Source organism: Schistocerca cancellata, chromosome 7 (genome assembly GCF_023864275.1).
Source record: "Schistocerca cancellata isolate TAMUIC-IGC-003103 chromosome 7, iqSchCanc2.1, whole genome shotgun sequence".
Lineage (NCBI taxonomy): Eukaryota > Metazoa > Arthropoda > Insecta > Orthoptera > Acrididae > Schistocerca > Schistocerca cancellata.
Window position 1 is genome coordinate 502,623,481 of NC_064632.1, and position 17,996 is coordinate 502,641,476.

The 17,996-nt window shown below is 43.1% G+C and overlaps 1 protein-coding gene across 1 annotated transcript in view; it reads left to right on the top strand.

Annotated features, from left to right (window-relative positions):
* LOC126092862 (facilitated trehalose transporter Tret1-like) overlaps positions 1–4,374 on the top strand; it is an 87,721-nt gene extending 83,347 nt beyond the window's left edge. Inside the window, exon 5 of the mRNA XM_049908592.1 lies at positions 3,463–4,374. Within this exon, the coding sequence (XP_049764549.1) occupies positions 3,463–3,966 (504 nt within the window). The 3' untranslated portion in view covers positions 3,967–4,374. The remainder of the gene's footprint in view (positions 1–3,462) is intronic.
* The last annotated feature ends 13,622 nt before the right edge of the window (positions 4,375–17,996 follow it).

Sequence of the window (17,996 nt, forward strand, 5' to 3'; positions counted from 1 at the left end):
AAAGAGTACCTATTAACTACGATACGTTGTATTTAATTATCACAGGTGGAGTTTATAATACGTTTAATATCTGGAACAAAATTTCTGCATACAGACAAACGCAAACAGTTACGTAAATTTTCATCACTTATATTTGCTCTTTTAACCGAGGCTTATTAATTCAGCAAATGGTTTTCCACCTCTCACTATATTAAGCGCAATTTTATAGCTTGCACGTACCGCTGGGCTATTATTGTTGTCGTCCTGAAAAATTGAAAACAGTGCTCCATAAAATGTTAAATTACTTAGATGAGAGACATGACGAGAGAAAGTCGCAGATCTGTCTTGACAACGGCAACTAGGACAGATGCATCTAATATCGTCGCTCTTCTTAAGCTCAGTCAATTTCCCCATCCGCTCAGAATCCGACAATAAATTGTACTCGTCCTTGTGAAATTTATTATAATGGCCTTCAATACTAAACTTCCGCTGACCAGCGAGAATACTGCCACATATTAAACATTTCGAATTTTCACGTCTTTGCACAAAGAAAAAATGATTCTCCCATTACTTTTTAAACGATAGCAAACCTCCACGTCTCCGTTTCCTTGATTCACTCTGCATTTTCCGGTTCTTGAACTACAACGTTCACTACGTAGTGGTCGCTTCGCATCAACGTCCGCGGCTTAGCCTTGTACTACACTGCCGCAACCTGCCGGCTGTCGCCACTGCCCCATTCGACGATTGCACGCGAGCAGCACACGTGCAGCGGTGTGCGCTCACGAGCCGCGTGCAACGTTTGCCCGCCCCTGTCTTACACGTTCCCGTATCAATGATACCAGACGAGCTCTTTCAAGGGAGGAAACAGCAGTACACAGATAAAAATTTAGTCACTCCTGGATATGTCACGCTAATACCGTGTAACACAGTCCTAAGTATTAATAATGGCCACAATACTGTGAGGAACTGCTCACCCCCTCTCCCTTGAACTAGGCATCTTGCCGTTGGTGGCCTGTCTTGCATGCCTCCGTGGTGCAGGTAGCCGTGTGGTAGTTGCAGCCACGACGGAGGCCACAGAAACAAGTGATTCCTGGAATGGGTCGGTAGCGTTTTCACTAACTGCAGTCTCGATCATTTACTGATCTGACCGTGTAGCATCAACCAGAACAGCCTTGTTGTACTGGTACTACGAACGACTGGAAGCAACTGGAAATTACGGTCGTAACTTTTCCCGGGGGCATGCAGCTCTGCTGTGTGGTTAGATGATGATGGCCCTCTCGTGGGCAGAATATTCAGGAGGTAAAATAGTTCCCAGTTAGGATCACCGGACTGGGATTCTCAGGAGGGTGTCGTCATCTAGGAAACAAAACTAGAGCTCTACCCGGAGTAGGTAGGTTAGAAAATTTGAAAATGAAAATGGTAGGTTGAGGTTATGTATAGTGGGAATTAGTGACGTTCAGTGGCAGAGACACCAGGACTAAAGATTAGGTGGGTGCATCACGTTACTAGGCTACTGACTAGAGTTGAGAAGAAATGAAATTTGAGTCTCAACCGGACTAGAAGGAGGGATCGGTTGATAGGACACATTCTGAGACGTCATGGGATCACCAGTTTAGTATTAGTGGCAAGTAGGGGGGCGGGGCGTTGTACAAATCGTAAAGGTAGACAAAGAGAACAGTACGGAAGTCAGTGACAGTAATTCATAGATGAAAATGTTTGCACAGTTTATAGTAATACGGAGAGCTGCATCAAAGCAGTCTTCGAACTGGGAACTACAAAAGCAAACAGTGAGGAATGGAAAGTATATGTTTCCAAAGTTACACAGTATCTAGCTGAAGCTTCTGACTGACGATTCGATAGCGCATGACACGGTATTACCTTGATGTCTCCTGTGGTTGGTTAATTTTTTGTTCGGTGTACTAAGTACAGAATGAATAATACTCTGTATGTTAATTCAGATGTGATTTGTACAACTACACTAATGGCCATCAAAATTTCTACACCACGAAGATGACGTGCTACAGGCGCGAAATTTAACCGACAGGAAGAAGATGCTGTGATATGCAAATGATTAGCTTTTCAGAGCATTCACACAAGGTTGGCGCCGGTGGCGACACCTACAACGTGCTGACATGAGGAAAGTTTCCAACCGATTTCTCATACACAAACAGCAGTTGACCGGCGTTGCCTGGTGAAACGTCGTTGTGATGCCTCGTGTAAGGAGGAGAAATGCGTACCATCACGTTTCCGACTTTGATAAAGGTCGGATTGTAGCCTATCGCGATTGCGGTTTATCGTACCGCGACATTGCTGCTCGCGTTGATCGAGATCCAATGTCTGTTAGCAGAATATGGAATCGGTGGGTTCAGGAGGATAATACGGAACGCCGTGCTGGATCCCAACGACCTCGTATCACTAGCAGTCGAGATGAGAGGCATCTTATCCGCATGGCTGTAACGGATCGTGCAGCCACGTCTCGATCCCTGAGTCAACAGATGGGGACGTTTGCAAGACAACAACCATCTGCACGAACAGCTCGACGACGTTTGCAGCAGCATGGACTATCAGCTCGGAGACCATGGCTGCCGTTACCCCGGACGCTGCATCACAGACAGGAACGCCTGCGATGGTGTACTCAACGACGAACCTGGGTGCACGAATGGCAAAACGTCATTTTTTCGGATGAATCCAGGTTCTGTTTACAGCATCATGACGGTCGCATCCGTGTTTGGCGACATCGCGGTGAACGCACATTGGAAGCGAGTATTCGTCATCGCCATACTCGCGTATCAACCGGCGTGATGGTATGGGGTGCCATTGGTTACATGTCTCGGTCACCTCTTGTTCGCATTGACGGCACTCTGAAAAGTGGACGTTACATTTCAGATGTGTTACGACCCGTGGCTCTACCCTTCATTCGATCCCTGCGAAACCCTACATTTCAGCAGGATAATGCACGACCGCATGTTGCAGGTCCTGTACGGGCCTTTCTGGATACAGAAAATGTTCGACTGCTGCCCTGGCCAGCACTTTCTCCAGATCTCCCACCAATTGAAAACTTGTGACCAATGGTGGCCGAGCAACTGGCTCGTCACAAAATGCCAAAAACTTCTATTGATGAATTGTGGTATCGTGTTGAAGCTGAATGGGCAGCTGTAGCTGTAGACGCCATCCAAGCTCTGTTGGACTCAATGCCCAGGCCTATCAAGGCCGTTATGTTGGCCAGAGGTGTTTGTTCTGAGTACTGATTTCTCAGGATCTATGCACCCAAAATGCGTGAAAGTGTTATCAAAGGGCAGTTCTAGTATAATATATTTGTCCAATGAATCCCCCTTTATCATCTGCATTTCTTCTTGGTGTAGCAATTTTAATGGCTAGTAGTGTACTTACAGAGTCGCATCCCCAATATCCTAATATTTCGAAAACAAACACGGTAAAGACATTTCCAAATGTAGAGTTACCATTTTTCTTCTGTCTGCACAGGTTGTTGGCGGTCTGGCGTCGGCCCTTGCGATGGATCGCCTCGGTCGACGACCCCTACTGTTTCTCTCCAATGCGGTAATCGGAACTTGTGTCACACTCCTGGGGGTCTACATGTACCTCAAGCAGGAGACAGACGTAGATATATCGTCCGTCGGATGGTTGCCTGCCACATGCTTGTCCATATACGTGCTGATGCATTCCTTTGGCTTGAACCCACTGCCGTATGTGGTGCTCTCTGAGATCGCGGCTCCGAGGATCAGAGGTCTGGCTGCCATTGCCATGTACACAATGGTCTGCGTCACTGCAACCATCCTGACCAAACTGTACCCAACAATGTCGGAGTCCATGGGAGTGTACGGAACCTTCTGGTTCTTCGCAGCTGCCTGCCTGACTTGCAGCCTCGTCGGATGGTGGCTGCTGCCGGAAACCAAGGGACGACCTTTGGAGGACATCCTCAAGGAACTCAACGGTGGAAAGGATGTCATTGTTAGCAGCTCCCAATGACGCGTCCTACTTGCGCCGTAGATATTTCTGACATGTTTCGCCGTTTTATACAAAACGTTTAGTCTGCCACGTTCAGTTTCACCCAGCACGGGAGTGATGCTTCCACAATACTTCTACATATGTTGGACTGCACCCCTTCTGTAGGAATGATCCGAAATATGTTGCAAAATTACGGTCTGAACCCAGTACGTACACATATTGTCGCGACGTCAGGTTTTGACCCAAATTCTGCTGCCCAGAAACTCATTTAATCTGTACATGTGACTATTCGCCGTCAAAACATGACACGTCAGCTTAAATTCTACTGAAGAAACAAGTGTGTTTTGGTCAGTAGAGAACTGGAGTCTGCGTACTCACAAGGTGATCGTGCCTAGTCGTCACTACCGATTTCATCCAAATTTATGGTACGTACAGGACTTGACCAAAAAAGCAAGTGATATTAGTGGGAGTGAGACGCAGGCCTGGAGAGAGATGAGTCATTTGTATTATTGTAGTTCCCAGGCGGTGGATGGCGCAGCTGAGATAGTAGATAATGGTTATTCGAGGGTCGGAGACTCAAGTATCTCTGGGAGAATCAGTTTTTTTTATTCTCTTTTTTTACGTTACCAACGGCCTTGCCGCAGTGCTAACACCGGTTCCTGTCAGATTACCGAAGTCAAGCACAGTCGGGCTTGGCTAGCACTTGGATGGGTGACAGTTCAGGTCTGACGAGCGTTGTTGGCAAGGAGGGTTCACAGAGACATTGTGAGGCCAACTGAGGAGGTACTTCACTGAGCAGCATCGGCTCCGGTCACGAAAGCTGACGACGACCGGGAGACCAGTGTGCTGACCACATGTCCCTCCATACCCGTGTCCAGTGACGTCTTAAGCTCAGGATGACACGGCAGTCGAAGGCCTTCGAAGGCATGTTAGGCTGGAGAGTCTTTTAAGTTACTTACAAGGAAATAAACCGAAATAATGCTCAATATACTGTACGCATTAATATTTTTATAAAAAGCATGTAAAGGATTGCAAATAAATCTCCATGAAAGGATTGTACTTACGGCGTCCACAAGTAATCTGCAAATAACTTTCCAGGAAGGCATTGTAATTAAAACGTCTGATCAAACAGGTGAGTCGAGAATTCTCATTCGTCGTAGTCAATCGAAACACTGTATCGTTACGTATAATAAAATATTCACATACGTATGTTCTCTTTACAGGTTGTCACTACCAAAAGACTTGTAACCAAACCCTGAACCATCGCGACGGGATACGGAGAAAGTGAATCACGCGTATACAGCGCAGTACACTGTAAACACTCCTAGAAAGTTACAGCCAAAGATCTACGTATGTCTACAAGCGAGCAGTGTCTCTTTAGACCGAAGATTCAAGAAAACTGTGGATGAGTAGACGGAAAAATATGGGAACGTCATCATTCTTCCAGTAAAATCTGGGAGAATGTTGAAATGAGTGTGAATTCCTAAGGGATCGAACTTCTGAGGTCATCGGTCCCTACACGTACACGCTACTTAAACTAACTTATACTAACTTATTCTAAGAACAACACACACCCATGTCCGAGGGAAGACTCGAACCTCAGCAGGAGGGGCAGTGCAATCAGTGAAATGGCGCCTCTAACCGCGCGGCCAGTCCGCGTGGCAAAATCTGTGAGACTAGCAACAGGTATACACAACAAATTTTTAGACTGATGTGATTAACGCCACGTGAAGGAGAACATATTTCCTCTGCCAATTAACTCATGGGGAAGACAAACAAATTCATGATCATACGAGTACATTTTTCGAGGTCAGTGATTGCCAGTCCGCAGCTCGTGGTCGTGCGGTAGCGTTCTCGCTTCCCGCGCCCGGGTTCCCGGGTTCGATTCCCGGCGGGGTCAGGGATTTTCTCTGCCTCGTGATGACTGGGTGTTGTGTGATGTCCTTAGGTTAGTTAGGTTTAAGTAGTTCTAAGTTCTAGGGGACTGATGACCATAGATGTTAATCCCATAGTGCTCAGAGCCATTTGAACCATTTTTTTTTTTTTTTTTTATTGCCATCGTGCAGTACTCTAGTCATTCCCTCCGAGTGCATTTCGCTGTTGCATCCATACGATATATATTTTCATGTTTATGTAAGGCATTTGATCATAAATATTCAAACCTGCTTTTAATTCATCCAGAGAAAAAAATAATTCACATCCCGAGAAGACTGCATCAAAATGTTTATCACAGTAGATTGCTAGTTATCTTCGCCAGTAATCGGCATGGTTTGACGCCAAACTGTGCGGTGAGGGAAAAATCTTTTATGAATGTAAACCGAGTTTATTTTTCTATGGAAACATTAAAACATCCAAGTGATTGTAAAACTGCGGCTTTTACAATGTGCGCAAGATACTAAGAAAATTACTGCTCCCCTGTTTTTACTATGAGTATCACACCAGGACGCGTAAATCATCAACTGTAAAATAATAAAAGTACTGTTATATACGAGGTTCCCCCGAACGCCTTACAATCTCTTCCTGGAATTTTATTAGCTTATTAGCTACGACATGTTCCTACGCCTTTCCTTTCCAAGGCTTTTATGAAAATACGATGGCTCAAATGGCTCTGAGCACTATGGGACTTAACATCTATGGTCATCAGTCCCCTAGAACTTAGAACTACTTAAACCTAACTAACCTAAGGACAACACACAACACCCAGCCATCACGAGGCAGAGAAAATCCCTGATCCCGCCGGGAATCGAACCCGGGAACCCGGGCGTGGGAAGCGAGAACACTACCGCACGACCACGAGATGCGGGCATGAAAATACGAGTGAATACACTGAGCATCATTTCGGGTGAGTAACGTAAAAAATGGAAATAAGACAGAGAAATTGTTTTATCCAGTTCCGCTAGGCCAACCGCTGCCTGGTAACTGCGCTGACTTGAATGGCTCATGCCTCGCCCCACCTGTGCCAAAAATGCTATTTCTCTATAAACGCTCGGCCATCTAGAGCTCCCACTTCTAGACAAAATCGGTGGTGACGACTAGACACAGTCTCTTTGTCAGAATGTTTCATACATAAAACAGCTTTAGCATACTGCCAGATAAAGGCACCGTCCATATACAATACGGCCCCAGCATTCTAGCAGCATGTATCATCATTTAATTTTAACTTACAGCCTCCATGACTAAGGCGACTACCAAACTCCAGTCGATGCCTCCCAGTACTTCAGCGTCTCTACTCCCGTTGGCCGACTGTATCATATCATCTTCTAGGTAGAATTAGAAGCTTATATTATAGATACACAGAGACGGTGGCAGTCCGCTACCTCTGCAAGACTGTTCTTCGAAACAAATAGAGAAGTTCTGTGACAGGTGGGTAAAGGTCAGTGCCAGTAATTAAGCGCTAAGCGGAAACACAACTGACTATCGCAGTTTTTCTGGTTTCTATCTGAAATTAAGCACTGGCTTTAGAAATTGAGCGATCCGCTGTACTCTCATTGCACATGAAACACTAAAAATTAGGTAAATTCTGCGAAATTACCAACATTAATGCGATGATTATTACCCGTTCAACATGCGCTCAGATAAAATGTAGTTCGAAGACATTACAATTACATCATTTACTGAGCATAATTTTTGTTTACATCAACTAGTTCATTCACAAAGTGCACAGATACAACGTATGAGTTTGTTATGAAGCATTACACAAAAATATGTGTAAGATGTTTGTTATGCTATTACCAAAGATGTCACTTGCTTTACCCATGATGTGCGATTTCTCCCGAAAATAGCTCTTTACATTTCATGACTCCTGCTAAATCCACTACAGATACTGAAACAAAATTAAATCAGTAAGTATAATATATAGGAAAACTTATAATTATTGAGTTACCTGTTGTTGTGTGTCACATCATACACAATTTTGTATCCTCAGAACCTTAATTTTTATAGACTTTTGAATCTCAGGATCTAAGTACATCCCAGTACTCAGATAATGCTGGAAATTTCTGTGTCCGGATTTTTTAAAAGAATCCTTTTTACTGTAAAGCATTCTGTGAGCTCGCTTGATGTGTGTGTCAACAAGATGTATTGGAACATATTGTTTCTAGCCAAAACAATGTGTGTATCTTATAAAACTGTCACATTATTATGTCTCATTCGCTTTCATAGTGTCCCACGGATAGTAAGACATTTTAGTATATCCTGAACGCTAACCTAGTAACATCACTGTAAAGCTGATATGACTGCAGCAATAAAACTTTCTTTCCTGTTACTTTCGGTTGTTACTATTATTTTAAAACCCTCGCGGATGAACGTTGTGGCACAAAGAGGCACATCCAAACATGTTCCCACTGTGTAAGAAGACCGTTTTGATAATCCTACAGGAAGGACTGGTAAGCGAATCTATATTGAATGGTATCATTTTCAGTTCCTAGCAGTGCTTTACCTTGTTTACTATCATCACTGAGCTATGAAATCTAAGTTAGTCATGAGAGCAGTTGTGGTATGTGCCATTCACAGTTACGTTTCTGATTCAGAACAAATTGACCTGTAGGCTAGGAGTCGATATTGCGGGTTATGACAATAAAAAAGGAAAACGAAGTGAAAGAAGAATAACAACCATAATAACAGTAAAACCTCTGTCCTTATTTATGTCTATTGCATAGGGAAACTTAAATCTGCGTGGAAATTTCTTCTTATTTTTAACACTTACTCTCTCAGCCAAGAATTTTAAAATGTCAGGTTGAGTCTGGTATGGACAACACTACATGTGGGGGAGGAAAGAGAAACAGTTACTGCGTCAAATTTGAGCTCATAGTAAATCAGTTACAAATCATGAAAGTTATACAAGCTAATATGCTGAATAACATTATGGAACTAACACGAAGCGTTAATTCCTAAACAGGTAGGATTAAGGACACAGACAGTTTCCAAAGCAGGGCACGCCAAATTGTTTATTTCTCACTGGTGTCTCTCACAAACAAAGTCTAACACAGGATATACAAATCGGCACTTAATTAAACACGTTTTGTAGCTTCAGTCATTTTTAAATGATACATGAATTAAATTTACACATGTTCTTTCTTTTCAAGGCAAGGGACCATAAATTCGTATGAACTCGTATCAGCTGTAAACCTGTTACCAGTAGTGACGATTTCATAAAAATAAATTCGTATCGTGAACAGAAGAAAAGAAAGACAATATTAATTTTACACACATACATTCACGAGACAGTTGCAGAAAGATCCTTATCAATAAATTCGTAGCATTCAAAATGAAGTACTCTTAAATAGATGATTAGCACTGCTCGTCACATCTTGAGTCTCTAAGCCTGTAATTCAATGACCTAATTTACAAAAATGTAACAAAAATTTATTACTTGTACAACAACATTATTTGTGGACCGATTTTTTTCATGTCATTTATTATTCCATGAATCCAACTGCTTCGTAAGACTTCAGCATTATAACAAAAAGGTTCAGTTTAAACATTACAATAAAAAAAATTAACGTTTACTCCATAAGAAGACGTCTTTCGCTATTCAACCGTCAGCTGATAAAATTATGTTATATGGTGCTTGTCGTATCTGTGGTCAAACGCAAGACGTGTCAGTGAAGGATCTAACTGACACCCCCTTCTCCCTGTCTGTCAAATGGACCAGAAACACGGCTTAGCAGTGACTCTTACGCCATGTCACTACGATTAAAATGGTACCATTTTTACCTTACATTTGCGCATTAAACATCTAGCGCTCTAAATAATTATCTAATGGTTTCACTGGGGTAATTAAAACTCATGCGAATTTTAACGGCCTCTCTAACGATGAAGCGGAGTAACTTGATGTTACACTGCTTGCACAGTACGTACATAGACAGTGAACCGCTAGTCAGTGTCGAGTTTTATTCGATCACAACAGCGAAAATATTCGAATCAGTTTACTCTATACCGCCATTTCCAATATGGACCACATACCAGAGTCCAGACATCCATATGACATCACGAGCATATATATGAAACTGTACCGACCTAATACGGACAAAAAACAATGCACAAATAGCAGAAAATCAAAAAACGGCTTCTCAAATGTAGGCAACTGCCCCATTGATGACTTCATTATATTTACCGGCATGCAACCTATGAGATATAAGTAACACTTGAATTGCCCAAAAATATTCAAATCATCACGATCTGGTGGATGTGTTCGGCAGAGGGGTTGATAATAAATAATAAAGCAGTGCTGAAGGTGGAAGTAATTTCCTCTGTGCAGTTCCTAGAGCACTTGATAACATCTTAGAAATCGGACGTCAAGAGTTAATGTACATACTACTGTTGTGTATACGAAGGGCGATACATTCCAGCGAACACTTTCATCATTAGCTCTGAGCACAAAAGTTGTCTTCCAAACACACCGCTTGCTTTCGAACATAGAGAGGTTCGAACACAGAGCAAAGTAGGGCACGATTGCGCACTTAAAGTTTAATTAGCGATATACTGAAGAAAATTTCGCAAGGCTCACCGGCCACTTGACCATCTTTTTCTTCAGTGCGAATGCACAAACAGTGCCCGAACTCTTACGGGAATCGTCAACGCGCCGCAAGTAATGAGTATAATGGGCGGAGGCACTACGAATGTAGTGCGGGACGTTGAGAATGTGGGTTTCGCGGGAGGCGTGCCAGAGATAAATCCCTGCAGTCGCGCTATCCTCTTGTGTCCCCGGTGGCTCAGATGGGAGCCGGCACGGTAGCTCAGCTTGCTCTCTGTAATAAAAAAACTGAGTCAAGGAACCAACGATGAATTTGTACGGATGTCTTGTGACGTCCGCCCAGACCAAACGCAACGAACTGTATCGAACAAAATGAGAAATAAAAAAAATATTTTAAAAAATGAGATAGAGCGTCTGCCATGTAAGCAGGAGATCCCGGGTTCGAGTCCCGGTCGGGGCATACATTTTCATCTGTCCCCGTTGACGTATGTCAACGCCTATAAGCAGCTAAGGGTGTTCATTTCATTGTAACTACACTTATATTTTAACTGATATTTCACAAGAAAATTTCCTGTTGCCAAACGAAGTCCGAAAGTGATAGTTAAAAATGCAATGCAAATGCGCAGTCTTATCCGACCGTGGGGTAAGAGTGCATTTCTAGTGGTTAAATTTGCGCATTACTGTTAAATGAGAAAAACGCATGGGTAATTTAGTTCTTCTTACTTATTCAATATATAGCGTACGTAAACGTAATATACCCTGCATAATTTTCCTTCTTTCTCAGCGTATAACAGTCACTGTTTGATGTCATAAACGATCCTGGGGCGTGTGAACAAAAACCCGCAAAAATATTCCAATCGGAGGAAGAGCTGTTTAACAGAGGTAAATAAAGTATCCAGAACCTTCATAACGAGAGCAGAATTCATGCCACCACTCCTCGCACTTGAGACATTGAATTCAGTCTTCTGTTGGTGGATTATTATACTTTTCACTACAGCCTGTACAGTGAAAAGTATGTGCATTTTCCGCGGACGTATTTAAGATTTGCCGTGCTTTCTTTTTGTTTGCTGATCTAAATCAGACAGTTTCCTCTTCGGTTTCTTTATTTCATGTTCTGTTGATTAGGATTTCGGTTGCTTCTTGAATGGCATTCTGGATACTATTTCTGACTTCTTTCCTTTCTTCTGTCTTTTCTGGCAATATTTTCTTCTTGGAACAGGAATTACGTCTTTCAGGCAAACGCAGGTACTTGGTCTTGGTTGTGGTTCATTTGTAGATGTATGTGAACTTTGGCTCCGGAGAGATCCAGTTTCAACTGTGGACGCATCATTGAATTTGTCACGTTGGTCTGTCCAACAGTCGAAGGCAGGAAATCTTCCTCGGTGAATATCTGTCTATCGATTGTATATATGCCGCATATGTTAAACGCTTTTGTTGTCTGTCATTATGACTGTCCTTTGACAAACGTTTTCAAACAATTCAGCAAGAAATTCTTGCTTAATTACATATCCAGAATCTGTTAATGAGCCACTGGTTGCATTCTTGTGAATAAAAGTATTTCAGCGGCTTGAAAAAGCAGCGATCCAGTGCCTGCAGTTTGTGGCTGCTGTGTGGAGGAATGGAGGAATGGAGAATGTCATTCTCCCTGCGATAAAGGACGCCATGCAGACTCAAATATGACCGGTGATTGTCAAAAATTAACAAGACTAGATTTTCTTCTGACGGGTGTGTATGTTTCTCAAAATGTTGAAGCCATGTGAGATACAGATCTGAGTTGATGCAACCAGTGCCCGAACAGATCATTAGTGACCCACAGAAAGGGCACTAGTCTTCAAACTCTCCCTCACCGAGGAAATATTATTCTTAGAGGGATGTATCACCCCTCCAGCTCCCGCACAACATACAACGTTTGTAAGCTGACCTCTTTTTGGAGATACAATTTTACCTATATGCTTCTTGCCACATGTTGCAATCACTTTCGGCACTTTATTAGAAACAGTTGTAATATGCGATGAGGTTGAAATTTATACTTCTCCTTAAGCGATGAAAGATTATCGAAGAAGATGCTCGTTTGCTGTTTATTAAAACCCATCACACGTCTAAGACTATTTTTTTGTGGGCTAAGTTTCATCTCTGGATGAAATCATAAGCCCAGTCCTTACCAGCCATCTTTATTTTTATATTATTCTTCTCAGAGCAGCCATGAACTAATTTTCTGAAATCGTTCAGTGTCACCCCATAATAACATCTGTCCAAATATATGTAGTGTTCAGCGAGTTCCAGTTCCTGCTCATCATTAAAAGTCCTTCCAAATCTTCTCAATTTGTTTACCTCAAAACTCTGAAAAAGTTGGGCTAGGAATATTAATTTTATGCTTTTTATTACGTAGGCGACAGTTTCCAAAATAAAATAAGTAGAGATGAAAGGGCCTCGTACCTCCAGAAGGCGATTTCTGAGGGCTGCTTCACTTAATGAAAGCTGCCACGCTACTTCTCTTTTAGACTTCCCATTTTTGAAGCCTTATTTTGCAGCTTCTAGCATTTCTGGAGTGAATGGCTTGGGTTCTGTTTTCCTTTTCTAGATGCTAAGATAGAAAAAAATGACTCTTCGAAGACTACCATCGGTGAATAATATCCACCCGTCACGTTCATAAACATTTATAGCTCCATATAAACGAAAAAGCTGGTACTTATAACGGATGGAGTACACACTGCGCTGTTTTACCCTACCTGCGACGAGTAAACTTACCCCGTACTACGAGACTGCAGCTTTCGTCTTCACGTGGAAACGCTTTTCGGGAATGTCGATGTGTTAATATATCAGAAGAGTGACAATACATCGTAGTACACAATGGAATAAAGTTAAAATTCGTTAGCCCATTATTTACTGAGTTATAGCTTATTTCAGCAACATAAAAGTTTATATAAAAATAACGTAAAGCAGTTCTTACCGCACTGCGCAGCTGTTGCTCCAGCAACAACCAAACTACGGTAACAGAGGTCTGATACGTAGGTTATTTCGTACCTTGCAGAGTGCCCAGCTGCTGGATTATTAAACGTGAGATACAAGCGTTGCACAGTCTTACCCGCCCCAGTCTGCTCTACATTATTTATGCGTGGATGCTGCCGCTAGTAACACCGGATTCTGTCCATCGCACCCCTCCCTCAGATTTAGCAGTAATGTGACCCAGGGGATAGTCCGTCAAAAACTGAACATAGATCAAGCATGAAAACAGGTGAAGCTGTACTGAACTGTAATATATATATATATATATATATATATATATATATATATATATATATATATATATATATATATACTCCTGGAAATTGAAATAAGAACACCGTGAATTCATTGTCCCAGGAAGGGGAAACTTTATTGACACATTCCTGGGGTCAGATACATCACATGATCACACTGACAGAACCACAGGCACATAGACACAGGCAACAGAGCATGCACAATGTCGGCACTAGTACAGTGTATATCCAACTTTCGCAGCAATGCAGGCTGCTATTCTCCCATGGAGACGATCGTAGAGATGCTGGATGTAGTCCTGTGGAACGGCTTGCCATGCCATTTCCACCTGGCGCCTCAGTTGGACCAGCGTTCGTGCTGGACGTGCAGACCGCGTGAGACGACGCTTCATCCAGTCCCAAACATGCTCAATGGGGGACAGATCCGGAGATCTTGCTGGCCAGGGTAGTTGACTTACACCTTCTAGAGCACGTTGGGTGGCACGGGATACATGCGGACGTGCATTGTCCTGTTGGAACAGCAAGTTCCCTTGCCGGTCTAGGAATGGTAGAACGATGGGTTCGATGACGGTTTGGATGTACCGTGCACTATTCAGTGTCCCCTCGACGATCACCAGTGGTGTACGGCCAGTGTAGGAGATCGCTCCCCACACCATGATGCCGGGTGTTGGCCCTGTGTGCCTCGGTCGTATGCAGTCCTGATTGTGGCGCTCACCTGCACGGCGCCAAACACGCATACGACCATCATTGGCACCAAGGCAGAAGCGACTCTCATCGCTGAAGACGACACGTCTCCATTCGTCCCTCCATTCACGCCTGTCGCGACACCACTGGAGGCGGACTGCACGATGTTGGGGCGTGAGCGGAAGACGGCCTAACGGTGTGCGGGACCGTAGCCCAGCTTCGTGGAGACGGTTGCGAATGGTCCTCGCCGATACCCCAGGAGCAACAGTGTCCCTAATTTGCTGGGAAGTGGCGGTGCCGTCCCCTACGGCACTGCGTAGGATCCTACGGTCTTGGCGTGCATCCGTGCGTCGCTGCGGTCCGGTCCCAGGTCGACGGGCACGTGCACCTTCCGCCGACCACTGGCGACAACATCGATGTACTGTGGAGACCTCACGCCCCACGTGTTGAGCAATTCGGCGGTACGTCCACCCGGCCTCCCGCATGCCCACTATACGCCCTCGCTCAAACTCCGTCAACTGCACATACGGTTCACGTCCACGCTGTCGCGGCATGCTACCAGTGTTAAAGACTGCGATGGAGCTCCGTATGCCACGGCAAACTGGCTGACACTGACGGCGGCGGTGCACAAATGCTGCGCAGCTAGCGCCATTCGACGGCCAACACCGCGGTTCCTGGTGTGTCCGCTGTGCCGTGCGTGTGATCATTGCTTGTACAGCCCTCTCGCAGTGTCCGGAGCAAGTATGGTGGGTCTGACACACCGGTGTCAATGTGTTCTTTTTTCCATTTCCAGGAGTGTATAAAGAGTGAACGGTCCAAGTTCAAGACTTGTAACATGCGAGCGAATTTGAACAGCAGTGGCGCTGGCGCCGTGATTATGCGATCACGGTGTCGGTCTGCGAAGGGGGAGATCCTTGTTCAAGCCTACTACGAGCTCCAATTTTTTTTTCCACGAAATTATGATTTGTCTGTCCGGTCGTTGACGTGTCTGTTCACTGTATTCAGATTTGTGTCGTGGTGCGAGGTCCATTTGCCACAGCGACGTATAACGAAGGGACCTACAGACCAACGTACCTCCCATTAGCTCTACACAAGTACTACATATTATGAGTGCTGCGTTCCGTTTTGGAAGCTTTCACTCTTAAATTCGTTTTTTTAGCATGGTTAAGACCCGTTTATCTGTTGTTTTCATTTCTTGAAAGGGGTATGCGGCATTTCCCTTTCTCTCACTATTCTCTCACTATTCACCATTCACATATGATGACAAGAAGATAGAAGAAGTGGACAGTGTTAAATTCTTGGGGTTACAGCTTGATAATAAATTCAACTGGGAGGAGCACACCACAGAACTGCTGAAGCGTCTTAACAAATCTCTGTTTGCAATGCGAATTTTGTCAGACATAGGGGATATAAAAATGAAAAAGTTGGCATACTATGGTTACTTTCATTCCATAATGTCATATGGGATTATTTTTTGGGGTAATTCATCAAGCCAAGTTAAAATTTTCCGGGCACAAAAACGTGCAGTAAGAGTTATATGTGGTGTGAAGTCAAGAACATCCTGCAGAAGCCTGTTTAGGGAACTAGGGATACTAACTACTGCTTACCAATATATTTATTCCTTAATGAAATTTGTCATTAAAAATATATCACTTTTTCAAACCAACAGCTCAGTTCATGGAATCAATACTAGAAATAATAATAATCTTCACAAGGATTTAAAGTCACTTAGTCTTGTACAAAAAGATGTGCATTATTCAGGAACACACATTTTCAATAACTTGCCAGCAGCCATAAAAAGCTTAACAACCAATGAAATTCAGTTTAAGAGAAGCCTAAAGGATTTATTGGTAGCCAACTCCTTCTACTCCATTGATGAATTTCTTAGTAAAACCAACTGATTTGTATATAAGTACAACGTAACTTCTGCACAATTTCAGTGCAGTAATGTGTTCATTGAAAATTTGTGTATGTGTGTGTGTGTGTGTGTGTGTGTGTGTGTGTGTGTGTGTGTGTAAGTATAATCTAACTTCTGCACCATTTCAGTGCACTAATGTGTTCATTGTAAATAAGTATTACAGTAGTTGTATTACATGTTTATTACCTTATAAATAAATAAAAAACTTTTTTATTTTAAATTCAGTGCATTAGTATTTGTAAAATGACTCTCAGTGTTCATTAAAAAATGAGTATCATTCCACTTGGGACCTGTGGAATGGTGCATTAGCTTACTTGTTTTAGTTGTAAATATTTGTCGTGTATTGTTGTTTTTCCGACATGTTACACATCCTGGAGGACCTCCTCGCTACGGATCAATTGGAATGAAAGTAAATCTAATCTAATCTAATTTACTTGCTACGGTAATATGTTCTTACCCACATCACTCATATTGTACAGTACCAGTGTACAGTATGACAACTGGCAACATTACAGAAAGAGAACAGACACGTCTACGACTGGACGGACAGTCATAAATTTGTGAATGGAAGGAGCACGTGAGGCAAATTTGAACACTGATTTCCTGCGTTGCAGTCGAGCACCGTGACCACACAATCACTTGGACCGTTCACTGCTTCTATTTTGCTTCAGTACAGCTTCTTCCTGTTTCCATGCTTGATCTGTGTTCAGTGTTTGAGGGCTAATCAGTGGGCCAGTTTACCGTTGAATGTGAGTTCCTCCTGTTGGAGACGCCTCGTGACAAACGTCGCACACTAAGCCGTTTCAATCATTGTTGCAGCTGTTTGTTGGAAGTCTCCACACATGTCCTAGAGGTACGTCGATACAAGATGTGGCCGTAGGGTCACTTCTCAGTCCACAATCCCCTACCTTAAATATGGCTAAACACATTAACCCTGCCATATGTAAAATCGGAAATCGACGAAACAGGACGTGTACTTCATAAAAACTATGAGAAACATGTATTTCCACAACCTGCAGAGAGACTCATCTATCTGTGTTACCCACACACATTACAAAAATGCGTATATATGTGTGTGTGTGTGTGTGTGTGTCTGTGTGTGTGTGCGCGCGAGCGCGCTCCACATCTCCTCCTACACCACAGGAGCGATTTCGAGCAGAGCTGGTACACATATCCTTTACTGCCAGGAAACAATCACTATGGGGTTAAGAACCACCTATCTAGCGTTGTTCAGGATATATGACGTCGTAAGCATTAATATGCATGAAAATCTACAGCATATACGTGGCATTTAAATGTATTATTTCTATGCTACTGGCTGTGTTTCCAATTAATGTAGCAGGTAGTGTCCATATATGCCGCTAAATGCACCTACAATTGTATATTGTGGTAACAAACACAGTTCAGGAGATATGATGTCATAAATATTGGGATGCGCGAGAAACTACCGCATAGTGCATGACGTTTACATTTATTACTTCTTTTCTACTAACTTCATTCTCAACATATTTTGCAGACAGTATCCACATGATGCTTCTGAAATTACTGGTATATCGGAACACAGCTTAAATAATTTGATAGTTCAGAAGCTTCCTTTACCAGGATATAGATTAGCTGGCTGTTTTTCAAGGAGTTACTTGCGGAGTGGGGGAGTGGCCATGTACATAAAAAAACAGTATTCCGTTTGAGTCCATAGACGTGTCACAGCACTGCACTG